Source organism: Cherax quadricarinatus, chromosome 86, assembly GCF_038502225.1.
Source record: "Cherax quadricarinatus isolate ZL_2023a chromosome 86, ASM3850222v1, whole genome shotgun sequence".
Lineage (NCBI taxonomy): Eukaryota > Metazoa > Arthropoda > Malacostraca > Decapoda > Parastacidae > Cherax > Cherax quadricarinatus.
In genome coordinates this window covers 2,803,457-2,815,580 of record NC_091377.1, presented here as the reverse complement: position 1 = coordinate 2,815,580, position 12,124 = coordinate 2,803,457, and the positions used below count along the sequence as shown (strand labels likewise).

The following is a 12,124-nucleotide window of genomic DNA, read 5'->3' as shown; positions in this document are numbered from 1 at the left end:
GATTTCTAATGCTATGTATTAATTTAGTCATCCTGCGCTGAATGTTTTCTAACGAATTTATGTCCATTCTGTAATATGGAGACCAGAATTGAGCTGCATAATCTAGGTGAGGCCTTACTAATGATGTATAAAGCTGCAGTATGACCTCTGGACTTCTGTTGCTTACACTTCTTGATATAAATCCCAGTAATCTATTTGCCTTATTACGTACGCTTAGGCATTGCTGTCTTGGTTTAAGGTTGCTGCTTACAATAACCCCCAAGTCCTTTTCGCAATCTGTATGGCTAAGTTCTACATTATTTAACGTATAAGTGCTAGGGTTATGGACACTCCCGAGCTTCAGAACCTTGCATTTATCTACATTGAACTGCATCTGCCACTTTTCTGACCAAGAGTAGAGTTTGTCTAAATCCTCCTGAAGTTCCCTAACATCTACGTTTGAATCAATTATCCTACCTATCTTCGTGTCATCGGCGAATTTGCTCATATCACTAGCAATTCCTTCATCAAGATCATTGATATATATTATAAACAACAACGGGCCCAAGACTGATCCCTGTGGAACGCCACTTGTTACTGATCCCCACTCGGATTTAACCCCATTTATGGACACTCTCTGCTTCCTGTCTGTGAGCCATGACTCGATCCACGAGAGCACCCTTCCCCCAATGCCATGAGCTGCTACTTTCTTCAACAGTCTTTGGTGCGGAACTCTATCAAATGCCTTACTAAAATCTAAGTAAACAATATCAAATTCTTTATCGTGGTCAACAGCCTCAAAAGCTTTACTGAAGAAAGTTAATAAATTAGTTAGACAAGACCGGCCTCTTGTGAATCCATGCTGAGTATCATTAATCAAGCTATGCTTATCGAAATGGCTTCTTATAATCTCAGCTATAATTGACTCTAGTAACTTGCCTACAATTGAGGTCAGGCTTATTGGGCGGTAATTTGACGGTAACGACTTGTCCCCTGTTTTAAAAATAGGAATTACATTAGCCATCTTCCACATATCAGACACTACACCTGTTTGAAGAGATAAATTAAAAATGTTAGTTAATGGTTCACAGACTTCCATTTTGCATTCCTTAAGAACCCTTGAAAAAACCTCATCAGGACCCGGTGACTTATTTTGCTTCAGTCGGTCTATCTGCTTCACAACCATTTCACTAGTGACTGTGATGTTACATAATTTATCTTCTTCTGATCCACTATAAAAATTAATTACCGGAATATTATTAGTGTCTTCCTGTGTAAAAACCGAGAGAAAATAATTATTTAAAATCGAGCACATTTCATTCTCTTTGTCAGTAAGATGCCCATAGTTATTTTTAAGGGGACCTATCTTATCTCTGACTTTTGTTCTATATACCTGGAAAAAACTTTTTGGATTAGTTTTAGAATCCCTAGCAACTTTAATTTCATAGTCCCTTTTAGCTTTTCTTATCCCCTTTTTAATGTCCCTCTTAATGTCAATATACTGATTCATAAGATGACCCTCGCCTCTTTTGATACGCCTATAAATTTCTTTCTTATGCCCTAGTAGATATTTCAGCCTATTATTCATCCATTTAGGGTCATTTCTATTTGATCTAATTTCCTTATAAGGGATAAACGTTCTTTGAGCAGCATGTATTGTGTTCAGAAAACTGTCATATTGATAGCTCTCTTCGTTACCCCAGTCAACAGATGATAAGTGTTCTCTAAGCCCATCGTAATCTGCTAAGCGAAAATCTGGGACTGTTACTGAGTTATCCCTACTATCATACTTCCATTCAATTCTAAATGTAATTGATTTGTGGTCGCTAGCACCCAGTTCCTCTGAAACTTCTAAATTATTAACAAGTGATTCATTGTTTGCCAGAACTAAGTCAAGCAGGTTATTTCCCCTTGTAGGTTCTGTCACAAACTGCTTCAAAAAACAATCCTGAACTACTTCTAAGAAATCGTATGATTCTAAATTCCCAGTCAAGAAATTCCAATCAATATGACTAAAGTTAAAGTCTCCTAGAATTACTACATTATCGTGCCTTGTGGCCCTAACAATTTCCTCCCATAGTAGTCTCCCTTGGTCCCTATCTAAATTTGGGGGACGGTATATCACACCTAAAATTAATTTTTCATGCCCCTCTGAAAATTCTATCCAAACAGACTCTGTATGTGTTACTTCAGACTTAATACCCGTTTTTATGCAACAGTTCAAGCGATCTCGGACACACATTTAATGCTCCCGTTATTCTATAAGTTACTCCTATGTTTAACTCTGTGTGAAACATTTGATGCTTAAATTAGATTACGTGTACCAAACCAAAAATAAGAAGGCTGATGGGGTAATGGCCTAAGAATAGTTAACAGGTAGGTAGGTTACAAAACTCACGGATATGTGTAGCGTGTTTTGAAGACGGTCGAGCAAGGTATCGAGGTGAGCAGTGTGAGTATAGCCAGTGAGGTTTGTATAACTCACTTCTTGCTGTACAGAGTACTTGTTTGACCCAACACTGGCTGTTCCATTCATGACCAAGCTTAAGCTAAACAAAACAAAACAAAAAAAAAATCACAAGATGATTAGTACTTTATAGAAATAAAAACTGATTTAGACCAACAGAATAACTAAACACACTTCGAAGGAAGGATTTGTGTATACCTGAATAAACTTACTTAATTACTCTTATTTCATAAATGAACATGTGATGAATTCTCACTGAAGTGATGATAAATATTCATCGCAATTAATATTTTAAGAGGATTATTAATCTTTCGCAACTCCTGTGAAGTAATCATGAAATAACAATGCGACATGTTATTTCATGCAATTTGGCAAAAATTAAGGAACTGGAAATGTGTCACTAAATTATGGCTGCAACAGTTCACAACCAATGTAGTGAAACTGAAATCCGGATGATGTTTTCATCCATCTTGGATTCTTGTTAGTTGAAATGCTGGAAACCTAACCAAGTAGGACACAACTCACTTGGAGGCTGGATGGTGGATGGCTGTAGCAGCCGTGAAGATGGCAGCACCGTCGTGTGCTGTGTCTTTCGTCAACACCAGCGATGATGATAGATCATAGTCAGGGTCTTGAGAGTACTCCAGCTTCGACTCGGCTGCAAACAACTCTCGTGAGTTCTGCCGCACCTCTCCTTCCAGCTTCATGTCCTGATAAATTAACAGTAGCTCTATTGATTACCAGATCAACCAGGCGAGTACACCATCTCATGAAATCTCATTCTTTCGTCAGGTCACTATCTAATAACAATAATATTTATTTCGAAAAGTACATGGTACAGCTATTTTGGACTTAGCTGACATCATTTGCATACTATATAGAAAGCCCATGGTTATGCAAAGCATTTCTGGCGACCTAAATTAATCTTGTCCCCCAGGGACGAGATTAGCACCCAGGTGAACAGGGTTAGCAAAGGTAAGAAAACAGTTCCATTTATTATTACATATCCTGTACTTATATCGAGGGTGATGGAGTGAACACATCTCAAGGGACTGATTACCTTGGTTTAGAAAGACACGTAAGCAAACACTATAACATATTTATTAGAAAACGTTTCGGTCCTGGGACCTTGATCACTTCTAACATACAGAGGTAGAAAGACATTATATATATAGGCGGAGAGTGAGATGTGACGTGTCTTTCTAAACCAACTTGTCGGTATTTATTACCAAGGTTTATACCAACTGATTACCTTAAATTCCGTCTTCACATCTTCCACCGATTTTCTCCGTATTGGATCGAGTCACTGGCTGGCGAAACTCCTCGATAATTAGGATATACAAGTGATACAAAAGTAACTAAATAACATAAAAAGGCACAATACCGTGACTGGAACGATACACAAATAACCCGCACATAAAAGAGAGAAGCTTACGACGACGTTTCGGTCGTAAGCTTCTCTCTTTTATGTGCGGGTTATTTGTGTATGATACACAAGTGACTTGTTAGCTCTGACCCTTGTATGTTAGAAATGACAAGGCTCACATGGGCAACTCTTGGGTATCTTTATTAAGGAAACGTTTCGCCACACAGTGGCTTCATCAGTCCATACAAAGGAGATTGATGGACTGACCACATCGACTCAAGGTTGAGGGACTGATTACCTCATTCTCCTCCTGTTCTTCAAGATTCTCCTTTGTATGGACTGATGAAGCCACTGTGTGGCGAAACGTTTCCTTAATAAAGATACCCAAGAGTTGCACATGTGTCTAATTTATCAACATGTCGGTTCTCTGAACCATTCATCTACAAGGCTCACATGACTTCTTAAACCAAGCTGTTGGTGTCGTTTATCATGGTAAGTACAATTAGGACGCGTCTTGTATTTAACAGACGGAGAATCGAGCCTCCACCAGTTTTTATGCTGAACGACCCCTCCTCCCTCCCCCCTCCTCAAAAATTTAGCGTGTTCCACGAGTAAAACAAAATATTAATTAAATATAAACCTTTTTATTTAAAAAAAAAATATATATAGTCCCATGTTGTCGAAAGAGGAAAAAAAAACTGTACATCTTCATAATTAACATATAATCCGAAAACGTCCTCAAAATTACTTCTGAGAGGAAAACCAGCATTCGTTATTATTGTAATAATTATTCAAACATATTCCACTTGCTTATACCTGGAGTTTACCTGGAGAGAGTTCCGGGGGTCAACGCCCCCGTGGCCCGGTCTGTGACCAGGCCTCATGGTGGATCAGTTACATTACCACAATATCCAGCAAGCAAAATCTCATAGCTCAATTGCTCGTGCACTCAGCTCACACTCTGAGGTCTGTGGTTCGATCCCTAGTATGGGTGGAAACATTAGGACGTGTTTCCTTAAGACACCTGCTATCTGAGTGTGTTAGTCAACTGGTGTGGGTCACATCCTGGGAACAAAATTGGCCTAATTTATCCGAAATGCTCTGCATAACAAGGGGCTTTCTATATAGTAGTATGTCATTGATGTCAGCTATGGTCTGTATACCTTATACATGTACTTGTAGAAATAGAGATTATTACCATTACTCGCAGCAACGAAAGCCTATAATTATTTATTTTGCAGTTGTATTATACTTATGCTAATTAGGTTGAGTTTGGTAGGCAATGTGAATCCACCAAATATTTATTTCTTACTGGTATTTCCTCCACCGTGTGGGTGAAGCATATTGTAGTAATAAATATTAGGCAAAATTAATAAATATTAGGCAAAATTAATAAATATTAGGCAAAATTAGCAAATAGATTAGCCCCGGATACCATGAGGAGAGTGTCAAGTGTCGTGCTTTTCTTTCTCGACCTCCGCTGCCTATTCTGATCTAGTCATGACGTGGTGTACTTGCTAGTAAAATCATATGAACCCCTCAGAAAGTCCAGTAGCTGGGTTAAGTCCTGGCTTTCTCTCCTACTAGTGATGCTCCTCACACAAACTGCTCTTCTTTCTATTTCATCTTCCACGCTCAACTCCCCCCCAAAACAGTCTTTGCATAAACAAGGAGGCCAGCAAATGAGTGAACTTAACAGAAGTGGCACTGACCTTTTCGAGTAGAGGGTGAGTGAGGCTGACCAGTGCCCTGTAGACGCGTCCCATATCATTGCTGTCATCCTTCCACATTAGCCGACCAGTGACAGCCTCGTCCTCACTGTCAAGGTAAATAATGTATACAGTAAGATTTCCCACAAAGCTCTTCTCTAATGGGTATGATTTGCAAACAAACCATACCCCGCCCGTGGTATGGTTTGTTTGCAATCATGTCATTACGGTTTCGTGTGTCACTTTTTTAATACTCTTTGAAAAATTGCCTCTAAAATCGAATACACGTCAGATTTTCACAATACGATTCATGCAATTTTTTATACACTTTTCCAATTACATTGGCAAAAATAGCCAATAAGCCTGCCTAGAATGGGCCGGTAGACCTGTAACAGTGCTTGTTCATGTTCTCTACCTTCTTACCTGGGATCATCATCAACGTCCCAGTTGAAGGTGATAAAGGCATTGATGTCCTTAGAGGAATGTTTGTAGTACCCATCTAGCATTACTGTGTGGTAAGGCTGAGAGAACTTTCCCTTCAGTGTGTGTTCCTTGGTAAACCCCTGAAAAACAGTCACAAGGTAGATGAAAGACATAACTTGAAATACTTAAAATACTTACACAAAACTGTTGAAATTCATACATGAAAAATGAAATTCTTGAGAGTAAGTAGGTAGGTGTGACTGTATACTCACCTATATGTAGTTGCAGGGGTCTATTCACAGCTCCTGGCCCTGCCTCTTCACTAGTTACTAGATTTATTCTCTCCTACCTCTAAGAGCCTTCTAGTGCCTCTTCTTAAAGCTGTATATAGATAACGCATTTGCATACACGCTCGTGCGTGTGAGTTTAAGTGAAAAAGCAAGTTATACATTCACTATACCTTAGAGATGTCCTTCCAGTCAATTTCGAACTCTATCTTGCCTTCTTCAGACCAGGAAAGAAGAAAGCCGGTATGAAAGTTGTTCTGTGTGATGACATAACGCATGGCTAGCAGCACCTCTCGGTTCAGCAGTCTTCCTATATGGTAAACACACCTCTTAATACATATATATTTAACTACAGTCTTAGATTAACTTAATCCATATTTTAGATACTTTTTGCTACGACTTATAATTTTCTGCTACGACTTATAATTCACGTCTAAGTAACTTCATTTAGGCACAAGCACACAAAATACAATCATAGTGTAAATTAGGATAGCCCTATCAAGTCAGTCACTTATTTCCATTAGGGTCCTGTAATATCTTATTTAAGTGGAAATAAGTGACTCTGACTTTCTTGGGTTATCCTAGGTAATCTACACATATGCTGCTATGTACGATAATTTATGTACCCGATTAAATTTACTGAACCCAAGAAAGTCAAAGTAACTAATTTCCATAAAAAAAAAATTATGCCCATAGAACTATAGTACAGATGTATACTGCTGTTTGTGAAATGAAATAATGTGTAGTGATCTAAATAAGTTACATCATGTGCTTGTAGAAATAAAGATTATTATTATTTATTGTTATTAATTAAAACTTTCATACTGTTTTTACTAGTTACCCTTGAAACAGTGTCAGGAATACTTGGAAAAAAACGGAAACACATAGATGTATAACTAACCAAAAAATATCTGTTGCTATGAGATTTAAATGCCATCATTGCCTTTTATATAAACACAGGTATGATAATTCAAGAGTTAGTTTTCTTTGTTTTTTGAAGCTTTATCATGTATCTCATACCCACACTGTGGGGAGAAGGATAGTGAAATGATTACACTGGTACACAATGGAAATAAGTCAGTCTGACTTTTTTGGGTTATCCTAGGTTCTCTACACATATGCTGCTATGTATGATAATTCTATGTAACTGTATTTGTGTATACCTGAATAAATTTACTTACTTACTTACTTACACAATGGGTACAGGATTTGGGACCCATTTGTAAGGAAATCAGGGACGGATCTGCATGAAACTAATGAAGCTTAAGGTTCAGGGTCTCTAATCCTGGAGGGGCCCCAAGAGGCACTTAAAATTTTTGGGTCTACTGTACAAGATAAGACATGGCAGTACTAGGCAGTGACCTATTTTCTAAGGTGTATAAAACCTAGCTAGGGTAGGCCAGCGGATGCTTAGCCATTTAATGAGTTATTATCTAACAAAGGTAGATGTCAGGAGAGACACTCATGTTTTCTAATGGCCTGGTCGACAATGCTCTCGCCTCACACACACACACACACTGTCCGTGGTTCAATCCCCGGCAAGGGTCCAAACACTGGGCATGTTTCCTTACACCTGTTGTCCCCGTTCACCTAGCAAGTAGGTACTTGGGTGTTAGTTGGTGTGGGTAGCATACTGTGGGACAGGGGCGAGGACCCCAATAGAAATAAGAAACAGTCCGTCGATGATGCACTGACTTTCTTGGGATATTCTGGATGGCTAATCCTCCGGGGTTAAAAATCCCAACAAAATCTTAACACCACAGTCTTAATTATATGGAAAAAATGCAAGGACAAGACGGTTTCAATCAGAGGGGTCAAATAGGGCCTAGAAAATGGAAGGCATTCAGGTTCGGGGCCAGGGGAGAGTAGGACTAATTTTTTAAGATCAAGAGCCTCTCACCGACATCAACGTGCTTCTCTCGAGGGAAATTTGATGAAGTTAATTCGATAAAGACACAGAATGATTTTTTTTTATAATAAATCTTACCTTGTTTTGTGCAATAAAGACTGGATTAAAGGCTTACACTTGGGTGTATAATATGGATTACCTCTAATGGTGAACTGCCTGCCAGACTGCGCAGTATTTTGCCCAACGATGACGGTGATGCGACGCAACACGTCATTCAGATCGTACAGCTCCAGCGTTGTCACTATCTGTCATAATGTAAACACAAATATTATACCTTATGTGAAGCGTCAAACCCATGTAGGTAGGACTGGCTCCAGAATTTATATAGAGGATCATTGGAGAAACAGTCTAGGTCGGAGAGAAGGTGGGAGGGGGCTGCCCTGAAGTTATTATGCTTATTTGGGGGGCTTTAAAGGGGGGTTGAAGAATATGGGGGCATCAGCTCTCCTTTGACCTGCATTAATGGCACAATAGCATGTGGGGATGATGGAGGCTTTATTCTCTGTTCACCAATCGCAGAAAAAAATCAGTCAAACATCCCTGATATCCACTTTTCACTTTTTTACAAGTTATACCCTTTATAAGGAGTGCATTTTTGCTGGGGAAGGGGTTTTAATTCAAGGAAAGGAGTTTCCTCAGCCCACATACAGAGGAGTACGGGATTGATCCCTAGCATAGGTGAAACAATAACTCATTACAGTTGTGACTGGGTGTGGAAGTGTGAATTGCTCAGTATGTATAATTTGCTCATGATTGTAGCCATGTATAAACGTAAGTAACCATTCTTACAGAATTCATTACCTTTGTAACTTCTGAGTTCATTACCCTTGTACCTAGTTCAGCTATCAAAACTTTGTGGGCCCAGTCCCTAGACCCATTACCTACCTCTGTAATCTGTAAATACCTTTGTAACTTGTCATGATTGTGACCAGACCTACCTGGAGTTCATTACCTTTGTAAATTGTGAGTTCATTACCTTTGTAATTGTGAGTTCATTACCTCTGTAACTTGCTCAGCTATCAAAACTTTGGAGTCAAGTCCCTGGACCAATTATGTACCTCTGTAATCTTTTGACTACCGCCCACAGGATGGGTATGAGGTGCATAATAAACACATTAAACTAAAAAAAAGCATAGGTGAAAACAATGGGCATGTTTCTTTACACATGCTGCCCCTGCTTGTGATGTAGTTCAGCTGGGCTCTCTAAGGAGACCTAATTATATGGTCACACCTGGCCTTGGCAATCGTCTGTCAGAGCCATTCCTTTTCGGCTTAAGTCTCGGCTCCTTTGTACTTCACTGGCGTCAGATCTCGGCGTCAGGTCATAACACATGGTGCACACCCCATTGTGGAGGGGGCTTGGACCACCATATAAGCCCAAGGAACAGCATGATCGGCAGACTTCGAGCGGAGTTGCTGCTGTGTGCAGAGCTCTAAGCAGAGAGACTTCGAGCAGAGCTACTGCTGTGTGCAGAGCTCTGAGCAGGAGATTCGAGAGGAGCTGCTGTTGGGGTGCAGGGCTCCCGAGAAGGCTGCTGAAGTCTCTGGAGGAGACTGTTGGAAACAGTGGGCAGAGTACTGGCTTGGAGCAGTACTCGTGCTGTGTAGGTCTTGGGACCTGTGGCTGAGTTCCTGTTGTGAATTGTCCTCTGTACTATATTGTAAGTTATATTAATTTTTGTCAAGTTGGTTGTGTTCCCTGTCTCACTACTTATATGTACCACTCCATTTATCTAAACCACAATAATGTTCTCCTGTTCCCAAATATATTATTGTACAAGGACTTAATAAAAAACTGTGTTTGGGTAGAATAGTAATATTCACTGTCCCCCGTTAGTTCTATTTCTTATATTTTATTATGTTATATGTAAGTGAAGAGTTGGCGAGCCATATGGTGGTGAGTAGAGTTAATGCGAGTGTCGTGGTGGTCACCACTGACCTGTCATACCTACCTACCTCCCTGAGTGTTGTGGTGGTCACCACTGACCTGTCATACCTACCTACCTACCTGAGTGTTGTGGTGGTCACCACTGACCTGTCATACCTACCTACCTACCTGAGTGTTGTGGTGGTCACCACTGACCTGTCATACCTACCTACCTGAGTGTTGTGGTGGTCACCACTGACCTGTCATACCTACCTACCTGAGTGTTGTGGTGGTCACCACTGACCTGTCATACCTACCTACCTACCTGAGTGTTGTGGTGGTCACCACTGACCTGTCATACCTACCTACCTCCCTGAGTGTTGTGGTGGTCACCACTGACCTGTCATACCTACCTACCTGAGTGTCGTGGTGGTCACCACTGACCTGTCATACCTACCTACCAGAGTGTCGTGGTGGTCACCACTGACCTGTCATACCTACCTACCTGAGTGTCGTGGTGGTCACCACTGACCTGTCATACCTACCTACCAGAGTGTTGTGGTGGTCACCACTGACCTGTCATACCTACCTACCTCCCTGAGTGTTGTGGTGGTCACCACTGACCTGTCATACCTACCTACCTACCTGAGTGTTGTGGTGGTCACCACTGACCTGTCATACCTACCTACCTACCTGAGTGTTGTGGTGGTCACCACTGACCTGTCATACCTACCTACCTCCCTGAGTGTTGTGGTGGTCACCACTGACCTGTCATACCTACCTACCTGAGTGTCGTGGTGGTCACCACTGACCTGTCATACCTACCTACCAGAGTGTCGTGGTGGTCACCACTGACCTGTCATACCTACCTACCTGAGTGTCGTGGTGGTCACCACTGACCTGTCATACCTACCTACCTACCTGAGTGTTGTGGTGGTCACCACTGACCTGTCATACCTACCTACCTACCTGAGTGTTGTGGTGGTCACCACTGACCTGTCATACCTACCTACCTCCCTGAGTGTTGTGGTGGTCACCACTGACCTGTCATACCTACCTACCTACCTGAGTGTTGTGGTGGTCACCACTGACCTGTCATACCTACCTACCTCCCCGAGTGTTGTGGTGGTCACCACTGACCTGTCATACCAACCTACCTCCCTGAGTGTTGTGGTGGTCACCACTGACCTGTCATACCTACTTACCTGCCTCCTTCCCGCTTACTTCTGTCTCCCTCCTACCTACTCCCTCCCCATTACTCCCCTTTACCCACATATTCTCCAATTACCCCCCTACATGACATGCTAACCTAGCTCTTCTCTCCCCTTTTTTGACCTGACGATGGTCCAGGGTAGACCAAAACATATTTAAGATTATCTAAGTGTAAATTATTTGTGAATAATTCGAGCCATGATACTGTGATTTTTATCATTCTTTATTAAAATTATCTTACTATTTAACACATTATTGCAAGTCATTATACTATTTTTTGGTATGGAAATACGAAAGTGGTACCAACCTCTAGTTCTGTATCGGACTTGTGCCTGGTTTCCTTAGTCGAGGACAGACCGAAAGGCCAAAGGTCATTGTAGAACTCCAGGGAGGTGCGTTGCTTTACAATACCCTCACCAAGAACGACAGTGACTCGCTCCACCTTGACGTTCAGCGTGAAGGGACTATAGGCAGCGCCCAGCTCCACTGCCATGTCTCCCGTCACAGGGAACTAAGCATGGAGTAAATATATTATTAAAACACACCATTGTATTAGTTAACCCTTGATTTATGGGACATCAAAAATATGGGAGATAATCCTCTGATTAAATTGATTTCAGAATTGCAGGCTAAAGATACGGATGCATTGCTGAAATTACGGAATGGTTCGTTAATGTTTCGCCATGAATGGTTTCTTTAGTCGTTCAGACTGAAGCCGCCGTTTGTAGGGAACAAGTTTCCGTAATATCTTGATCAGTGCCTCTATGTCTTGTCTACATCTTAATCACCGTGCCAGCTTCACCTGATTACAGAAGTTTGCATGACTTACAAAATCGGATTAACACTCTTACAAACAAATCACAGAACGAGTGGGGACTGAACCATGAGTTCAGTCCCCACCTAGT

General features: G+C 41.0%; 1 protein-coding gene across 1 annotated transcript in view; it reads right to left on the bottom strand.

Moving 5' to 3' along the window:
* The window catches only part of LOC128703077 (uncharacterized), a 116,812-nt gene that overhangs the window by 26,138 nt on the left and 78,550 nt on the right, over window positions 1–12,124 (bottom strand). The window contains exons 52-58 of the mRNA XM_070103563.1: window positions 11,527–11,730; window positions 8,280–8,385; window positions 6,405–6,541; window positions 5,945–6,084; window positions 5,525–5,630; window positions 2,972–3,156; window positions 2,378–2,528 (exon numbers count right to left, since the gene is read on the bottom strand). Coding sequence (XP_069959664.1) covers window positions 2,378–2,528; window positions 2,972–3,156; window positions 5,525–5,630; window positions 5,945–6,084; window positions 6,405–6,541; window positions 8,280–8,385; window positions 11,527–11,730 — 1,029 coding nt within the window. The remainder of the gene's footprint in view (window positions 1–2,377; window positions 2,529–2,971; window positions 3,157–5,524; window positions 5,631–5,944; window positions 6,085–6,404; window positions 6,542–8,279; window positions 8,386–11,526; window positions 11,731–12,124) is intronic.